The 18,953-nt window shown below is 39.5% G+C and overlaps 2 protein-coding genes across 6 annotated transcripts in view; both read right to left on the bottom strand.

Annotated features, from left to right (window-relative positions):
- The window catches only part of SPAG1 (sperm associated antigen 1), a 70,013-nt gene extending 61,889 nt beyond the window's left edge, over nucleotides 1-8,124 (bottom strand). Inside the window, exons 1-4 of one of the 3 annotated variants that reach the window (XM_031439385.2) lie at nucleotides 7,498-8,124; nucleotides 5,647-5,764; nucleotides 4,405-4,546; nucleotides 2,552-2,711 (exon numbers count right to left, since the gene is read on the bottom strand). In XM_031439385.2, the coding sequence (XP_031295245.2) occupies nucleotides 2,552-2,711; nucleotides 4,405-4,544 (300 nt within the window). In that variant the 5' untranslated portion in view covers nucleotides 4,545-4,546; nucleotides 5,647-5,764; nucleotides 7,498-8,124. Of the gene's footprint in view, nucleotides 1-2,551; nucleotides 2,712-4,404; nucleotides 4,547-5,646; nucleotides 5,765-7,023; nucleotides 7,233-7,497 lie in introns of those variants that run through there. The other 2 variants (XM_064476926.1, XM_064476927.1) reach the window with 2 other exon arrangements.
- Nucleotides 8,125-10,249: 2,125 nt separating this feature from the next.
- Nucleotides 10,250-12,739, bottom strand: POLR2K (RNA polymerase II, I and III subunit K). Of its 3 annotated transcripts, none has more exons than XM_031439386.2 (4): nucleotides 12,648-12,739; nucleotides 11,919-11,984; nucleotides 10,961-11,053; nucleotides 10,250-10,444 (listed from the first exon to the last, which is right to left on the bottom strand). In XM_031439386.2, exons 2-4 carry the CDS (start codon nucleotides 11,977-11,979, stop codon nucleotides 10,422-10,424), a joined length of 177 nt encoding a protein of 58 aa, XP_031295246.1. In that variant the 5' UTR covers nucleotides 11,980-11,984; nucleotides 12,648-12,739; the 3' UTR covers nucleotides 10,250-10,421. The 3 variants fall into 3 exon arrangements, with proteins under 3 accessions (XP_031295246.1, XP_031295248.1, XP_031295247.1); XM_031439388.2 differs by having other exon boundaries at nucleotides 12,677-12,722; XM_031439387.2 differs by having other exon boundaries at nucleotides 11,919-11,997; nucleotides 12,648-12,718.
- Nucleotides 12,740-18,953: the final 6,214 nt, after the last annotated feature.

Consider the following 18,953-nt stretch of genomic DNA (forward strand, 5'->3'; position numbering starts at 1 on the left):
TGGTATTTTCTTTCTCTTTCTGGCTTACTTCACTTAGAATGATGATCTCTATGTCCATCTATCTGCGTTGCTGAAAATGGCGTTATTTTATTCTTTTTTATGTCCAAGTAGTATTCCATTGTATAAATATACCACAGCTTCTTTTCCAGTCATCTGTTGATGGACATTTAGGTTGTTTTCATGTCTTGGTTATTGTATATAGTACTGCTATGAACACTGGGGTGCAAGTATCTTTTTGAATTAGAGTTCCCTCTGGATAAATGCCCAGGAGTGGGATTGCTGGATCATATGGTAAGTCTACTTTTAGTTTTTTGAGGAATCTCCATACTGTTTTCCATAATGGCTACACTAAATTATATTCCCACCAATAGTGTAGGAGGGTAGATCCAAATTAGAATAGAAGAGGTAAAACTGTAACTGTATGCAGATGACATGATACTATATATAGAAAACCCAAAACGCTCCACACAAACTACTAGAGCTGATAAAAGAATTCAGCAAGGTAGCAGGATACAAGATTAACATACAGAAATCAGTGGCATTTCTTTACACTAACAATGAATTAGCAGGAAAAGAAAATAAAGAAACAATCCCTTTTAAAATTGCATCTAAGATAAATACTTAGGAATAAATCTGACCAAGGAGGTGAAAGACTTATACATGGAGAACTATAAAACCTTGATTAAGGAAGTTAAAGATGACTTAAAGAAATGGAAAGATATCCCTGCTTTTGGATTGGGAGGATCAGTATCATCAAAATGGCCTTACTGCCCAAGGTAATCTACAGATTTAATGCGATCCATATCAAATTACCCATGACATTTTCCACAGAACTAGAACAAATAATCCTAAAATGTACATGGAATCACAAAAGACCCAGAATTGACAAAGCAATATTGAAGAAAAAGAATGAAGTTAGAGGAATAACCCTCTCAAGACTTCAGACAATACTACAGAGCTACAGTAATCAAAACAGATATATGGATCAATGGAACAGAATAAAGCCCAGAAATAAACCCACAGACCTATGATCAATTAACCTTTGACAAAGGAGGCAATAAGATACAATGGAGAAAAAACAGTCTCTTCACCAAGTGGTGCTGGGAAAACTGGATAGCAGCATGTATCTATCTTTATATATAGTAGCTAACACTTGCAAATCTCAAACTTCCAAATTTATCCCTTCCTACCCCCTTTACCCCAGTAACCATAAGATTGTTTAGTATGTCTGCAAGGCTGTTTCTGTTTTGTAGATGAGTTCATTAGTGTCCTCCTTTAAATAGGCAAAGAATTTAAAGACACTTCACAAAAGATAATACGGATGAAAAATAAGCACATGAAAAGACATTCAACATTATTAGTCATTAAGAAATGCAAAAGAAAACCACAATGAGATACCACTACATACTTAAAGAATAGCTAAAATTAAAAAAACTGACAACACTGTGTATTGACCATGATCTAGAGCAACTGGAAATTTTATCCATTATTGGCAGGACTGATTGCCACTCTAGAAAACATTTTGGCATTTGTTCACCAGTTGGTAAATGGTTAAACTGTGAGATAGCATGCAATTCACCACTACTCAGCAATTAAAAGGAATGCAGTCTGGACACATGCAACAACATGGAAGAACAGCAAAGGTATTATGCTAAGTGAAAGAAGCCAGGCACAAAGGAAGATACACTACATAATTTTATTTATATCAAAGTCTACAAAAGGCAAATGTATAATAATAGAAAGCAGTTCAGCGGTTACCAGGAGCCAGGATATGGGGTCAGTATTGACTGAAAAGGGACACAATGAAACTTTTAGGAGTAATGGAAATATTCTATATACATTTGTCAAAACTCAGCAAAATATCATAAAATAGCTAATTCTTACTGAACATAAATTATACCTCAATAAAGCTGATTAAAAGAAATCAGTAAAGATACAGATCATTAACAAAAGAAGAAATTCAAGCGACAGACTATTAAAAATTTATCTCCACTAGTAATCAAACAATACACTATGTATGATAATTTTTTCAACTATTTGATTTTAAAGTGTAAAAACTGACTACAGTATCCAGCAAAGAGTATCTGAAACAGGCATTCTTACACACTGCCAGTGGGAGAGTACAAAGGTCCAACTTTCTGAGAACACAGAGATGCAGTTCAAAAGCTTTAAAAATATTAAAATCTTTGGATCAAGAAACTTGAATTTTAATAATTTATCCCTAGGAAATAAGCAGAGTGGTACCAAAACACTTTATGAACAAACATGCTTGGATAGCACTCTTTATAGATGCTGGCTGAATTGTGATTCTTCCATAGAATGGAATATTATTGTCATTTAAAATATACACAAATGCACAAGCACGCACACACATAACAAATCCACAAACACACACATTCACAATATTCTCCTGGGTGTAAGAAGCAAACAATACCACCTCAGTGATCACCACTAAAAGGCGTTTACTGACAAATAAGAAGCCTAGGATTTCAGATAAGTGAAGGAGATATATATTCGTGACAATGTCGCAAAAAGTGAAGTTATCCTGTACCTTTATATCACCGTCAATTTTTTCCCATTCTTCTGCAGTAAAACTGGATGATGTTGCTGCTGGTTTATCTTTCCTCAAAGCTCTGCTTTCTGGAGCCAAGCCTGTGAGGCGCTTTTCACAGAATTCTGTAAGTTCAGGATAATATCCTTCCTCACCAGACCTTTAAAAAAAATTCAGAGTTTTAGAGTTACTGCTTTATTTAGAGATCATCTAGAGCAGTGGTTTGCAAACTGGGTTCCATGGACCCCAGGGGTTCCATGGGGATCTCAAGGTCTGCCCCTGCACAAGAATGAAGGCTGGGCTGCTGCCTTCCCACACATCTGGAACGACCTCCACGTCTATCTGCTAACAATGGAGTGATGTGATGAAGGAAAACAGGAGCGCCAAAGACACCAATTTTCATCGCACCCTTTAAAAGTTGCATAATATTTTCTCTCCTCTTTAACATACATATGTTCATTTTGTATGTGAGGTAATTTTAAACTTATAAATGGAAATTCATTATTAGAGGAGCACAAAGAGTGAGACTTCTGACTTCCTTTCCAACACGGAATTACTGTTTGCCACTCAATTTTTTCCCCCTCAAAATGATGGGAAGAAAATGCACAGGAATGGTTCAGAACAACACACCTCTAAATTCTACCACTCAGGGAACAGAATTCCTTCCTTGAAGAGTTAAACAGACACACTGCTCTTTTTTGCTTTTTTTTTTTTTAAGGAAAATCAATCTTTTCCCCTTGAAGTCTATTCATTTTTACATTTTTAGAACCATAGAAATAAATCCCATTTTCAAATTAAATTAAAAAAAATAATTCCAAGTGAACACAATTAGCTATTCATAAAATGTCTTAGAACCAACATCACTGTGGCTTTCAAACTCTTTCATCCTACAAACTTCTCGTTTCCTTTATTAGTTCTTGACCAAATATAAATGAAAATGTTCTTATATGTTGAGAAAAACAAAAGGGAAAATGATGACATAATACATCAACTCTGGCTGGGGACAAGCAAGGGATGCTCAGGAAGGACAGGGGGTTAAAGGTGATGAGAAAGAAAAAGGAAAGGACACAGTGATAAGGAAGGGCCTCAGAGGAAAGACAAGACAGAACCACTGAGCAAAAGGAAGACTACTAATGTTCCAGAAAGGAGCAATTCGTGCTCATAAGTGCTACTGCAACTCCAAAAGACAACTCCTCAAAAAACCCAAAATATGTGGCACAGGTTGGCAGCCATGGAACAGTGTTGTTTGTAGAGAGTTCCCTTGACCACCTGCACACCTATCAGCCAGTGCGCTTGTGAAAAACACACATTCCTGGCCCCACTCCTGATTTCCTGAGTCAGAATCTCTAGGAAAGGGGCCCTCAAATGTGCATTTTTTTTAACCACCTTCTTTGGTGTATATTAAACTTTGAAAATCATGGCCACAGGGCTCTTACCCAGAGAAGGCCTGGATTCCCTGCCTCCAGGTCCTACCTCCTAGCCTCCCAGCATCCTGTGTGTGACAGCTCCCAGGGACTTACCCACATTTGTGGGCTGTAGTATGAAGTGGGAGAGTGCCAGAGAATTTTATGAGAGTAAGCTGGGGCCTCCTAATGGCTGCTTTATCTTTTCCTAAGAAGTGGGAGGAAGCCAAAAAATGCCCTCTTAGATATAAATTAGCCTAAGTCTCAAGCTGGAAGCAGACCTAGCCAGAACCCTCCTAATCACTAATTTGGAACCTATCATGGACAAAAACAACAATCTCAACATTTGAAAATTTGCTCCAAAATTTCTTATGTAGCTTTCACTTTCAGAAGTCAACAATATAATTTAAATTGGTATACTGAAATATGAAATGATTTTTAAATGCTTACCTGAGCACACAAAGAATTTTTTCCAAGTGTTTAACATCTGAACATTTTTCAATATACTTGAAATCCAAGTGTTCAACAGGAATTTTAAATGTTTTTGTTGTTCCAAAGCCCCACAATGATGGATAATCTTTGGCAGTCATGGCTGAAATATTATATAGGAAAATAATTATGAATCTCATTATATATATACTCATAACTATTATGAATCTAAATATATATATATGTATATTCAATTCGGATAGTAATAACCATCTAGGTACATCTGTAATGTTTGTTTTTCATTTCCATATAAAAAGAGATGGAGGATCTCTTCTAAGGAGGAAGCCACTTATTTTAAATTCTCTCTCCCTGCTAAGAACAGTTAACATTTACGAAGCTAAGTTACCATATAGTGTACATGGGTTATTTTAATTAATCTTCACTTAAGCAAAGTTGAAATACAATGACAAAGCAAATTTTGGTGCGGGAGAGGAAAAAAATTTTTTTTCCTCTAGTCATTTGGGTTCAGTAGCTGAGGACTGTAAATTAAACTGACAAAAGACATTAACAGAGGAAAAGATTTATTTTATATGCACACAGGGGCTTCATTGAAAAGCGAAAACCCAAAGAAACTTTTAGGCCTATGTAGGTTCTCTAACGTATATACCATTTTAGCAGAGGGTGATAAACTGCGCAGAAGTGATTAGACAAGGCAAAAGTTCTGGCTTCCAGGAGAAGGTAAATATATGGAGAAACTAATGGAAGATAAGGGTTGTTTAAGTAAGGTTTGTTTATGCAGACTCATCTAAGTGCTAACTGTCCATCTACTGTGATAAGGGTTGTTCTCCTTGCCTTGGTATGGAAAGAGGAGAGGAGGGGACACCTTCATAAAGGGAAATTTATGCCCTGCTTTTAGGCAGAAAAGAGGAGGGCAGAGAGTTCTTCCAGTGCTGCTGTTTCTTAACTGCCTTCAGCTCAAGATAATCCTTACGCCAAAGTGGCCTATCTAGGGATGGCATACTGTGATCCCTTTCAATGCTCAGATTGCTTTTTAAGATATCTTTTAATGTTGATTTGAATGACCTTCTACTTTGACTGTTAACATCACAACCATCATTTTGTGATTCAGCACAAACTTAAATAATGTCCTTTCTGTCACTTGCCTTAACATCACCCTCTTTCCCATTCCCTGCCTCCTTACATTCCCAGTTACCCACAATGAACAGCTCTTAGATCTGTGTTCTAATGGCACCTTATACATACCTCTTATAACGTATCCAAATTATGTTTTTTTGTCTTCCCTTCTAGATTGTGAGAGATTTTACTTTATTCATCTCAGAGCTTCAGAACTAACACTTCAGTGAGTACTGTCTTATATCCCCTAAGAAAGATACAGATAAGAAAGATGACATTTCAAGCATATAAACTACTCAAAGTCATTAAACTATTAAGTAGTGAACTGAAGAACTCAGTCTCAGTAGGTAACTACAGAGCCCACATACTTAACCATCATATTTAACTGTGCTTTTCAAATTGCAGGTGGCAACCCATGAAATAAATCTAGTGAGTTGCAATCAGCATTGTTTTATGATGATAGAACAGCAATAAAAACAGACCACCTAACACACACCATTAAACATTGTTTTGTAAAAACTTTCATTTCATGACTATACAAAGAGAATTATAAATATATGTGTATACAGTGCACGTGTTGCAAAAAAAGTTTTATTATGAGTTATTGTCAAAGTTTTTAAAGACCACTGCACTAAAACATATTGGGATAAATTTTAAAACAAGAAGTAGCAATGGGTCTAACTCATTAGTATCTCCTTCACCGTGTCTGCCCTCTGGGAGTCTGGTCATATATCAAATGTCTGCAGAAAAAGAGGATGCTCTGTCAGTATCTCCTCCATATCCCTGCTGGCTTTGACTTGGGTATAGAAAATAGGTAACAGTTTGTCAGCTTTTGGATGAAATCCAGCTGAGAAATGAGAATGACTTTCACACCATACCACCAGGGAACCAGTATGATGAATGTCTCTCATCACAAGGAGAGCCTTAAGGCTAGAAGTTACAAGAAGGAAAGTGAAGAATTTTTAAATTATTGATGCTGCCCCAAATAAAATGGGTTGTCTTTAGGAGAATTTTTCCAAAGAGCCGGAGGATCTCTGATGGGATTTAAGCATCTAATGGGATTGAAATAGATTACCTCGAATTGAAGGAGTCTTGCAACTCTTGAGATTTCATGATTTGAATAAAATAACAGTGAAAAACATTTGAAATGATAAAGACAGCTCCTACCTAATCAAACGAATTTCATAACGTTTCTAAGAATCCTTTTTGAAAATCATCTTTTCTTTTTCTGGCAGGATATACATTCTCAAGACCACTAAATGTTAATCTTCATGTTCCCCAAAATAAGTTATACAATACTTTATTTGCCCTGTTTAGAACTCTTCCATGTTTGTTTGCAATCTTTTTGTCTCTGATTCGGAATAACTTTGGTCCTAGTTGGTTTTAATTTTTTCTCCATCATCTTGATCCACATCAACTTCCCATGTTTCCTAATCAGTTTATCAGTAATACCTTCAAAGCAAACCGTGATGGGTTTAGTTAACACGAAAAATTGTTTTCTTTCACCTGGGCACGTTTTCCAGCATTCACAGCGCCCCCTGCAGCCAGAGGCCAAAAGGAAAAGGCAAACTCCGGCCGTAGCAACGGTTTCTATGTACAGCTCGGCGCGAGGGCAGCGGGGTCAGGGACTGGCCGGGATCCGGGAGCTCTACAGCCAACCTGCAACGGTCAGGAGGCCCTTAGGACCCCATGAAATTGCTCCCCATTCCCCGGCTCTGTTCACCAGGCCTGGTGGCAGCTGGCCGACCCCGAGAACCCCCGTGTTTCCATCACGCCCCAACATGCGCCACTGTCGGCCAAGAGAAACAAAAGGCCCCCAGTTTGTTTTCCCTGACCAAGAAGATTGTTCCATCCCACATGCTCCCTCCCACTCGAGTCCGACAGGGAATTTGCTCCACTGGGTCCGTCTTTCACACCAGCTCGAGGAGAGAGGGATCGCGATGGGAAGACGTAATTTACTCCCAGCCTGGAGTGACTCACCTGGTTCTGAGCCCAAGCCGTGCAGAGGAGGCCGCAGCCGCACACTTTACCCGCTGCCCAGCAGTTACCGAGGGAAGGGCGTGTCGCCCCGCCTGGGCACCCAAGGGCATGCAGCTGACCGCCGAAGGCGGGGACTAGGGCATCTGCGGGATGATTGGCTAGTCCCCGATCTGCCACCCCGCTGATTGGCCTTGCAGGCCCAGCTTCACCCGGACAAAGGAACAGAAGCCGAAAAATTAGAGGCGCAGTGTGAGCTCTCTCACTTTCGCGCTTTCAGATAGTTAAAACACTGTAACTGTGCTACACCGTTGGACTTTTCAATAATACTGAAAGCAAGAAGACAATAAAGCAATACCTCCAAACTCTGATGCTGGTGAAGAACACACAAAAATGTCCTTACAGAGAGAAAAGCATGAAAAAAGGTACAGGCAAGAAAGAAGTAAGGTCTGTTACCTGCTTAAGGAACTGCAAATGTTTCCTTAGAACCAAAAGATTGAGAGGTGTGTTGCAAGTGGTGACAGAGGCAGGAAAGGATTCTGATTATCAAGGACCAAATATACTATTCCCAACAGTTTGGTTTTTATCAAAATGCGAAGCTACTGAGGACTTTCAGCAGAACAGCACCACGAAATTTCTATTTTAGAAAAGGTAAGCTGAGGAGTATCGAGGACAGCAAGGCCAGTAGCTGAGACTAACCCTAAAGCTAATCCGTGCAGAAAATGCTAATACTTACAGTAAAGGTGTTAACAGTTAACATCTATTAGGTTCAGAGTTTTTACGGATTATTTCATTTTATCTTGCAGCAAACCTCTGAGGTAGGGCTATTATCTCATGCCTATGTTACAAATAAGGAAAGTGAATCCTGGTCAAGTCACTGCCATCTAACATGGGACACTGTAGGAATATGGACCCAAAGCCTTTCACCAAAGTCCATACTGTTTAAGTACTCTTTTAAGTACTAACCAACCCATGAGTAAGCTGTTAGCTCAACTTCAAAACATGTCATAACCAGCTACTTCTCACTCCCTCCACAGCTATCACTACATGTTAATGGTAGCATGAACTAGTACAAGTGGCCCCTAACTGGCTTCCCCTATAATGACCATTCCTACAGAACAGACGGAGAAATCTTTTGAGTCTGGGCAGAGGGTCGGGTGGGTGGATTTGTATATGTGAAGAGGCAACTTGTTCTTACATCTTCTCAGCTTATACTTTCTCACCTTATGCGATAGTTTATTCTTCCTTAGAGTTGGTCATTTCTGATTTCATCTATTTTTGAATTTTTCCTAACTTCAATCTCTGAAGATAGCTTCAGAATCTCAAAGCACTGTTCTGACCATCATTAATTCCTCAACTTTGACAATGAAGCTGAAGTTAAAAGAAATGAAGTGAACTGGCCAGTAACTGAGTAGCAGGGCTGGATGTGAACCAATTTCCATGCTTTTTCTGATGGACCTGCATGTCTAGAGACACTGGTAAGCAGTTTAGTAGGGGACAAGTTATGACTTAACTTCAAGCTCAGATTTACTGATTTTTATATTTCGAGCACTATGCAAAAGGATCTTTTTAAAGCTATTTTATATCTATTTTACCCTTTCTTAAAACTGTCCAGGTAGGTTAAGAAGTAAAATTATATCCATTTTATAGATGAAGGGGACACCAAGGGGTAAGTAACTGATTGAAATGATGGTCTTGAGTTCCAGTGGTAATACTTTTCCCATCAAATCACTGTCTAGTTAACCAAATAACAATATTCAATTAAACTACTAATAAGCAAAGGGCCTATGATGAAATCAGAATCATTAACAAGCGCTGCCCAGTGAGTTCGGTTTTGTTTAGGGTACTATCAAAAATAGCTATTTACTGGAACTCTTTTATATAGAAAGAACAAGGTCAAGAAGGAACATGGCAGAATTACCAAATTATGAAAGCCACAGTCCAGGAAAACCTGGACCAAGGAACTACTGTACAAATTTTGAGCATAATAATGCTTTGTATAGCACATAAATTTATAGACCTTAGTATTTGAGGATAGTGGTAGAATAACATTTTTTTAATAGCATAGTTAATTTTTTGAATGTCAGAGACACACATAGCTATTAATAAAGCTGGAATAGATCTAATCTTCAAAATGAGTATTAGAGAGGCCAATATGGCATTCCATAATGATGAACTCCTGGAACAGATGAAGTATCTAAGTATCCATATCCCTAAAACCAAGGCAAAAGCTTTAAACATTTATCCAATAATTCGGTGTAAAGCAACTCCTTTTTATGTCCTGAAAGCAGAATTTTTTACCTTAATGAATGATTACACCTGGCAAACTGCACTTGCCTTAATAGTCCACTTCATCCATTTTACTTGGGGTTGATTTTGCCCTACAAAAAGCAACCATTAAAGTTTCTTTTCCCTTGCCCAAGATTTAAAAAATAGTCAAGCATTACATACATACACAGAAAGGCCTAGGCCAAGTTAAATGAAAACTAACTCAAAATGAGGTATGCACACTGACAGTTAAGTACATTGGTATACTCCATACAGAATAGAATGATGCTGGAGAATTTACAGTTGGTGATGTAAAACAGTGGTCTCTTAGGAAGTTACTTAATCAGTCTTTTAGAGGGCCCTAGAAAACTTCATTTTAAACAAGGGCCTCAGATGATTCTAGGTTTTGATTAAAGTGTAGTTTGGGGAAGCACTTTTAACCTTCATTGTGTGTTAGTTTACATACACAATAAAACCACAAATCATGTAACTGAACAAAAAATATCTTTATATAAACTATTAATAGATACCTAAATACAACGTTTTTTAAATGAAATCATGTGTATATAGTTGTATTCATACAGTAAACTAATCAAAAGCTATACAACATTAACAGCAAATCCAAATCAAAATGAAGATATTCCTCTTAATTCCATCTTTCATCGAGCATCAAAAACCACCACTGCATTAAACTCAGTTAAGGACAAAAAAAAAGTAGTTTAAAATTATATAAACTATTTTAATTTTTATTAATCCCCTTCCCATGATGCAAAAGACCAGTGCACTAAAGACCACTGAAGCATTGTTAAAGGTGGCACCTTAGTGATTTAAAAAATACTGTTACTACGCTCTCAGTCTTCTGGCTAATTTGTAAGCCTCCTTTTTTCCATGAGGCAGCATAATCAGTATCTGTATTTCTCCTTGTATAATTTAGTTTGTCCACAAATTCAAGCTCAAGAATGAGTATTTAAATATAGAATCCCTGAAAAATACACTTATGAAAACCCAAATCAACAAGTATTTATTTAGCACAGGCCTATACACTGGCATACTGGTCCATAAAAATTAATCATGCCCCTTTTTTGGTAATTCAAACAGTGTTACCATTTTTACCAGAAATTAGTCGTTGACTATCAACCCAAGCCTTATTCTTCACTTCCTCCTAGCTCATATTTAGAAAGCACAGTTAAAAGGATACATCTTTTAGTCCTTTTCTTGTACATTATTCTGTATCCACATTCTCTGCATCGGATTGGATCCCTGGATTTTATTTCATTTTCTGTGTGACATTCTAGAAAAGAAAACACATTTATTCAATGTCTAGAAGGGAAATATTACAGACAAGCAAATTATCTTTACCATACTTTTCACTCAAAGCACTAAAATATGTATACTCAATCTCAAGGGTATGTTGCTATTACCAATATACTAAGGGCGTCAAAAAAAAAAAAAAAAAAGAGTGGTGGGCAATGCACTTTTCCTAGTGTTAGGACGTTTAGATAGAAATGAGGACTGTGCAGGGGGAGAGGAAGGGGAAAGGAACAACCCAGAAAATGGCAGTGTGTCTGCATTCAGGAAAAGGGACTCCAGAAATTTTTACTTTCTCTCAATGAGAAACAGTAAAAGAAGCCAGTTAAAATTAAAGCGCTACAGCTGCTCATGGGAGGGGGACTTGGTATAACTTGACCCAATGAACCTGCCCAAAAAGGGATGGGCGTGCCAGAGTGCAGGGAACCTGAGCGGTCAGTCAATTAATCAATCAAGAAACCAGGATATAAAAACAGGAAAAACAAAGGAACAGCGCCATTTTTCCTCTCTTGGATTGGTCCGCTCCCAATTCTCAGGGGTGTACTATCTTTCACTATTTTTACTTCACTAATAAAAATCTTGCTTATATCACGCTTTTTGTCTCTCCTTAAAAATTCTTTTCTCAGGTGACTAAGAACCGAGGTAATTCTTATTTTCCTTTTCCCAGTAACACTAAGAGAGAAAGTGAAATCTTAACGAGAGGATTTTTTTTAATGGTTGTTAAAGCGTTCTCCTTTCTAACTGTAAAGATGAATGACTCATTTTAAGACAAAGATAAATGCAATAACAACAACAACAACAAAAAACTTAAGTAAAATACTCTTACTTTAAGTAAGCACTACTCTTACCTCCACAGATATATATCATTGGCTGCTGCTTTGGGGGTTGAACGTCCTTCTGGGTGTCCATTGTCCCTGAAATCACAGACTGAAATATTGACTATCCCAAAGGCGCTCCTCACAAATCCAACCAGGCCTCATTCTCCTCAGGGAAAGGTAAAAAGGTCCCTATTCCTAATCTATACTTTCTTCAAATCCTATGGGTGGATCTAAAGGATGAAACAAAAAACAACGTATCCCCGCATTTACCCCCAAACTGGAAATAATAAACACTTAACATGTTATCTCATATATACACGTTATTTCATTATAATCTTTACAACAATATTATTGGGTAATACTCTTATTTTACAGATGGAGAAACCGAGGTTTCCGGACGTTAGTTTCGGCAGGATTATTCAGCTATTAAGAGGCACAGAGATTTAGACCTAACTGGGAAATTCGCGTTTTCATTTAACACAAGAACAAGTTCTACTTCTCGAAACTTTAGCAGGAGAGGACCAAAAAATTGCATCCCTCAACACGGGAACCTACGAACCAAGGAAAAAATAATGAAACAACTCCCAACAGCTAAACAGCTAAACGGAAAGAAACCAAGCAAAGGACTAACAGCATCAACTCTATTCACAGCCTCTACCAACTTTAACCCGACACCGGACCTTTTTAACCTCTAGTGTCTTTCCAGTTTTGGCCCAAATACCCACCCCACAAACCCCAAACTGGCAATTCCCTACCCACCTAGCACGGAGGAACTTCTCTGCACTTACAAGCAGATTCCAGCTCGCCGCTGTGTCGCCTCCAGCTTCCGGCGCTAGCATATGACGCAGGGTGGAGTCTCCGCCCCTTCCGCCCAGGGCGTGGCCGAGGAACCCGGATTGAGCACAAACGGTGAAGGCGGGGTTTTTGTATGTTAACCTCTCTGCGCAAAAGTGTGTAGCTGTTTATAGTTTTCAGGAAAGCAGAGCATTTTTAGCAGTTTCTTATATCCAAGGAGGTTTGTCTTCTGATAAATGAAGCCGGTAGAAAGTAACACTTTTCCAAGAGGACGGAGGGTTAGAGAAACCCAAAGAGCAAGTGCTCTTGGAATTCTAAACTGACCGTTACTAACAGGAACGTAAAGAAATTGTCTCCGCTGCTGATTTTCACGTAGAATAAGACTTAACTGATTATGTATTTCAAATCGTTTGGTACCTGTGCTGGGGCAGTGGAGCAACTGCCCCCTATCCTTCGTGTAATTTCGTTTTACCTTTTTGACCCTTTCTCGCCTAGACTTCTATCATCCCTCTCACCTGTGCCTTTCACTCGCTTAAAGCATAGGCGGGCTTGAGGGCAGCTACATCAGTTATTTCCACTTAAGGGATTTAGGTGGTGGTAAATGTCCACTGACTCTCCTTTCGTCCCATGTATACCTCCCCAGAAGAACAAAACGACCTGCCCAGTGGATGCGTGTTCTTTAAAAGCTCAAAATATTTGTGAGAGTATCAGTTGGGTTCACAACATTTGTTTCCTTCTTTCACAGCAAATATTTTACTTACATCAAAAGGAGGGAGAAGAAAAGTTATTAAAATTTAGGAAATAACCAGTTGTTAATAACTAACAGTTAATAGGAGAAGCAGATTTCTTTCTCTGCAACATGCACTACTTTGGTTTCTTATTAAGCAGGCTATGCTGCTTTCCGGTCTTCCATCCAGCAACTCGAAAACTTAGAGCTTCACCTTTCATTTCCAGAAGAGGTTCCAACTGGTTGCACCTCCACAGACCAACTTGAGAGCTTTAACTCGATCCTCCCAGTCTTCCTAGATGCCAATTTTTAAATTTCCCGGAAACACAGTGGAGTGTCCCGCTTTTTCCCCCACAGAGAGGCTAAGATAGAACATAAATATTTTGACCATCAGCTCTCCTCTGAAGTCCCTCTCCTCTCAGCCAAAGGGAAGAGGTAATCCAATAGAACAGTCAAAATAAGATTCCCTCCAAGAAGTACTAGATAAAACCATTATTATCATAAGAGAAAGATGGTGGACTTATCCAGAAAGTGGAACTTTAATCATTGCAAGCTGACCTGGATTCTGACTCTCCAGCTTGAGGTGTCAAGATGATGCTGGCACATAACACAGTCTGTGGATATCAGAATGGATCAACACATGTAGAATACCAATGGGTCCTGGGACCCTACGGAGGGGTAGGGTAAAGACATGTTGTAGCAAGAAGATCCAGAATTTCAACAAGAGTTCATGTTGAGGCTAGTTTCCAATCCAACACTCTCTTTCCTATCAGCAGGAACCAGTAGTTTTAGGATCATTATGGAGCATGGTCAGTGCAAGCTCTTATCAATGGTAACAGCTAACTTTTCTTGAGCATTTACACTATGCCAGATATCATTGCATTGCTCTCTACTAATGAGGGTGTTGTCTTGCCCTTGGATACTAGTGCTTTTAACTCCTTATTATATGGTTGTGGAGATGCAAGTTGCTATTTTTTTCCCTGAATATCTGTTTTCCTTTTATCTTGATCATATTCATTTAAGTATATCTGCATAGCTTGAATATCACGATGGAAAAGTCTTCCATTATGTTTTACCAGATGGTCCCCAAAAGAAGCATTAGATCTGTGGAAAACATACAGGTTTTAGAATTCTGAGGTCAGTAATGGGATGACACCCAATACAGAAAGGGAAGGGAAAAGGCCAAAGACTGTGATGGGTAAAGAATAGGAAAATACAGCTCAGTAGCTTAAATTTGGGGTATATGAGTAAAACTAGGGCAAGCTACATGAAACTAGGTGTCTTTTTGCCCTTTTTTGGGAGAGGGGTGTAAAAATTATTCTTTGAATGAATAAAAGGGAGCTATGATATGCTCTTTTACTCTTCAGTCATAGTGAAATATCTAAAGAAAAATTAACTAGAGAAAGAGAAAAGGGCAATGTTTAAATGGTGTTTAAGGTCATGTGGATTTTACTTAACCATAGGCAAAATCTCCTGCCCTGTTTACAGTGTAGTGGGGAGCAGACAATAAACAATATAAGTAAATAATATATTTTAGAACATGGTAAATTGCATGGAGAAAATTCAAAAGCAGAGGATTGCAAGTGCTGGGCAGGGAGTGGCAAAATAGAGACTTTACTGTAAAGAAACTTGCTTGAGGGGCTAGAAAGAACACTACTTACTCTCCCTGAGCATGTGAGGAAGGCTTCAAGGAGCTGCTGTCTTGAAAAATGTGTAATTTACCAATTCCATACCATAAGTCCTCCAGGTACCTCAAACTTAACAACCTCACACTAAATTCATCTTACTTTCTCCTAAACCTGTACTCTTTGTTCCTTACCCCCTGCTCCATACAGCTGATTCTGCCAACTGAATGTGAGTCCAGATTCTTCTCCCCCCCACCCCCCCCACCCCCACCGCACTATCTTCTGGAGTAATGCAGCAGCTTCCTAAGCCACCCTCACTTATCTTCCTCTTGTCCTCCATTCTGCCACCAGAGTGATCTTTCTAAAATGCTCTGCATTGCCTAAAGGATAAACTTCAGACTCTTAATATGCATCCAAAACTCTCCATGGCTTGGTTTCTTCTCCTTCTCAAGAATTTTCTTTGCCCTTTCCTCAAACAATTCTTAGTTTCCAGCTATTACAAATTGTTTAGTTTCTCTAGTGTGCCCAACTGTTTCAGTTTTCCTGCTCTTGCACATTTTGAGTTTGGAATCACCTGTTATCTGTCTTTGAAACTGCCACTCGTCCTTCAAAATCCATCTCATGTCACAGCCTTTTTAAAGTTAGCTCTGGCCCCTCTTCTGGCGTAGGGTTAGTTGATCCGTCTTTCTTTTGCGCTACTACCATTCCTCTACCACATTCTATAGCATTCAGGGTAGCTGTGTCTATCTTTGTATTCCCAGTACTGAGCCCAGGAATTGGCACATAGTCAGAGATTAATAATTGTTAGTGAGTTTGATTTGGATATATGGCATTTAGGATATCTAAGGGGCATCCAGATGGAGAAATGGCCTGTTGGAGGAGAGTCGTAGCAGTGGCAGTTACTGGCTTTAAAGCAATGGTTGTCGCTCTGAGAATTAGGTAAGCACAAAACGGTAAAGTAAGAAAAATGCTGGGCAGGACGCCCTATTTAGGGAATAAGTAGAAGAAAAGAAGCCACAAAAAAGAGATAAGGAAGAAGCTGCCAAGAGCAAAAGGATGGAGCCTGGCCAGAAAATAAAACATCCCATTTTAGATGCCAAAAAAAAAAAAAAAGCATAATCTCATCTAGAGTTGCTATAACCAACTTAGTCATACCTTTCAGACCTTATGCTATGTATATCTGTAAGCTAAAAGGAGTCATTCAGTTTATGTAACCCGCTTCTCACGCTCAATTTCATCTCCGGAAACATTTTCAAGTGAATGTTCTCCTACGTAATTTTTGATGGCATCCCGCTGTAGGATCTATTAGCCCTTCCATACAATGTTCCCCAGAGTTAAAATGGGGCGGGGAAAAGCCTAGCAAACTAGGAAGCCCTCGCTGTGCCTCTGAGGGTGGAAAAGCGAGGACCAGACCTCATCCAGCGGAGGCAGGGGCCGGGGGCCTGCACGTCGCGGGGCGGCCGGTGGGGGCGCCGCGGAGCGGGAGGGAGGGGCGGCGCGGCGCGGGGCGGCGCATAGCGGTTACTCGGGGCGGGCGGTTCAAACCGAAGGAGGGAAACGCGGCGGCCCCACGCGAAGCCGGCGTGGGGGTTGCCATAGCGGGGCATCCCTGGGGGCGAGGCCGCGGCTCCTCCCCGGCGCTCCAGCAGCAGCCGCCTGTGTCCCCGCCCGTCGGCCCCGTCGGTGCGGCCGCGCCGTGGTGTCCAGGTGGGCGGGCGCGGCCGCTAGCGGGCCTCCGGGCGTCCCCCGGCCCCGCGCCCGCTCTGCTTTCCGGGCGCTGGGACTAGAGAGGCGCCCCGACGCCGTTCACTTTCCGCCTCTCTCCGCTCCAGGTGACGCCCGTCCACTCTCGGCCGCTCGGTGGCTTTCCGGGCCCCGGGGCCAGGCCGGGCCTCCCTCCCAGCCTGGCCCGGGGAGGGTCCGCGGCGGGACGGGCGGGCTAGTTGACAACCTGGGGAGACTATTAACCACCCGCCCGCCGACGGCACCTCGGGGGAGGAGATGACAGCGCTGCAGCTTACACTGCATTGTCGGAAACCCGAATTTGGGGAGTTTCCTCAGATCCAGGACTAGCTGGAGAAACCAAAGATATTAAAATTACTGTTGTCTGGAAAGCTGGAGGAAATTCAAAATAAGTTAGGCAGTTTCGAGTGTTAGAAATAATCCCTACAGCATGTAGTTTATGGACCCTGCAAATTTTAGCCGGCATCGTGCTACTGCACGTTTCAATTACTTTTTCAAACTAAAGTTTTCTCTTTAAGTGGTTTTACTTTGGTATGAATTTTAAAGGCAAAGTGAGAAATTTTCTTTTTTGGAATCCTACAGAACATTGACATCTAGAGCTCAAGATTTACTGATGGTAAGATTTTTCCACTTTAACAAATGAAGGAAATTTAGTTCTAATTTGTTCTTATGTTATTACAAGTATTTTATTCTGAGTTAACCAGTGCTTTTTTTTTTTTTTAAGAGCATCATAGAGATACATGTTCTCAACCTTTTATCTTGGGTTGAAAATGTGAAAGATGAAAATGATGACACCGCAGAAAGCATGTTGGAGGCAACTTCAAATGTGTAGATGAACTGGAAAAAAATAGTTTTTTGTATGTTTAAAGCAAGAGGTCTGTGGTTTTTAGCGGGAAGAGAATGGTATTTGTACCCCGACTTTTGTTTCTAACCATTTGCCTCTGTTTCCCAAATTCTATCATGGTGAGACACCTGGTGGTGAAGTAGAAGAATAGTTACGTTTAACTTTTAAAAAGTCTCGACCTAAGTTCACCAAACGACAGGAGTGAAAACTATTCTTTAATAGAATGATTCTCAGAAAGGGGAAACATTCATGAGTGGAGGTGTAATTTGAAAACAAATTCTGTTTTATTTAATATTTTGAAAACAAAAATTGTATTAAAGTATAATCCAAATTGTAAAAAGCGAAGTTTGATCATCTTGGCTGGTAAGCATGCAAAGAAGAGAGCCATGGTTCTCACAATCCGGGGAGATCTAAATCAGAAGAGAACATGTATGAGATTTACCAAAATGGAATATAAGGTTTAAAGGTTGAAAAACACTTAGATACTTTGCCCAGTAATAATGACCTTCTAATGATCATTAGACATAAAGAAACTATTCGGTTTTGTGGTTAGAGTAGCAAGTTTTAAAAATAAAATCTCATCCACTTATATATTTAATTGATGTAGCTTAAGCATAAATAACTTTCCCGTTGTACTCAACTGAAATGTATCTTCCCAGGATCCTTTTAATAGAGAAAAATCATGTGTTTGGTCTGGAGAAAACTTTGAAAGAATGAAAATTTTCTTAGTATCCTTTGAATAATCTGGAGAAGTATCAAAAACTATAACTTTTTTTTTTCTTATTCTTTGAGTTAAGATTTAATTCAAGTTTCTAAAAAGAAGGAATGTAATGATACTGTTGAAAAAGTTAAAGAGTAAAATATTTCCTAGTGTCATTCCATACAAATATAATTACTGAATCACATTTCTTCTTTAAGTAATTTACTTGAATTTTTATTTGCAAGTTCAAGAATATATTATAAAGGGTGGGTTGTCCACAAATATTTGCCAGTTTACTCTGAATTCAAGCCTGCAACTTGACCTTATGTCTCAAAATATTTAGGAGATGAGATATGAATGAGTGTAACATGCCAGGTTTGAAATGGCCCCATGTTTGTGGGGCAGTGGATGATTTTGGTTGGCTCAAGAAGAGTATGTTAGTGATTTATCAATGAGCTGAAGAGTCTTTGCGAAGATGAAAGTTGGGAACTCAGACCTTGTCAGTGGTCATGAGGACTGGATTTCTGAGACAGGCCTGTGTTACAAGTATGAATAACAGTATCCTGGAGTTGCTTAGCCAAGTTGCAGTTAAGTGCAGTGGCAGCACTCATTTGTCCCATTTCCCAAAGAC

The sequence above is a fragment of the Camelus dromedarius genome, chromosome 20 (genome assembly GCF_036321535.1).
Source record: "Camelus dromedarius isolate mCamDro1 chromosome 20, mCamDro1.pat, whole genome shotgun sequence".
Taxonomy (NCBI): domain Eukaryota; kingdom Metazoa; phylum Chordata; class Mammalia; order Artiodactyla; family Camelidae; genus Camelus; species Camelus dromedarius.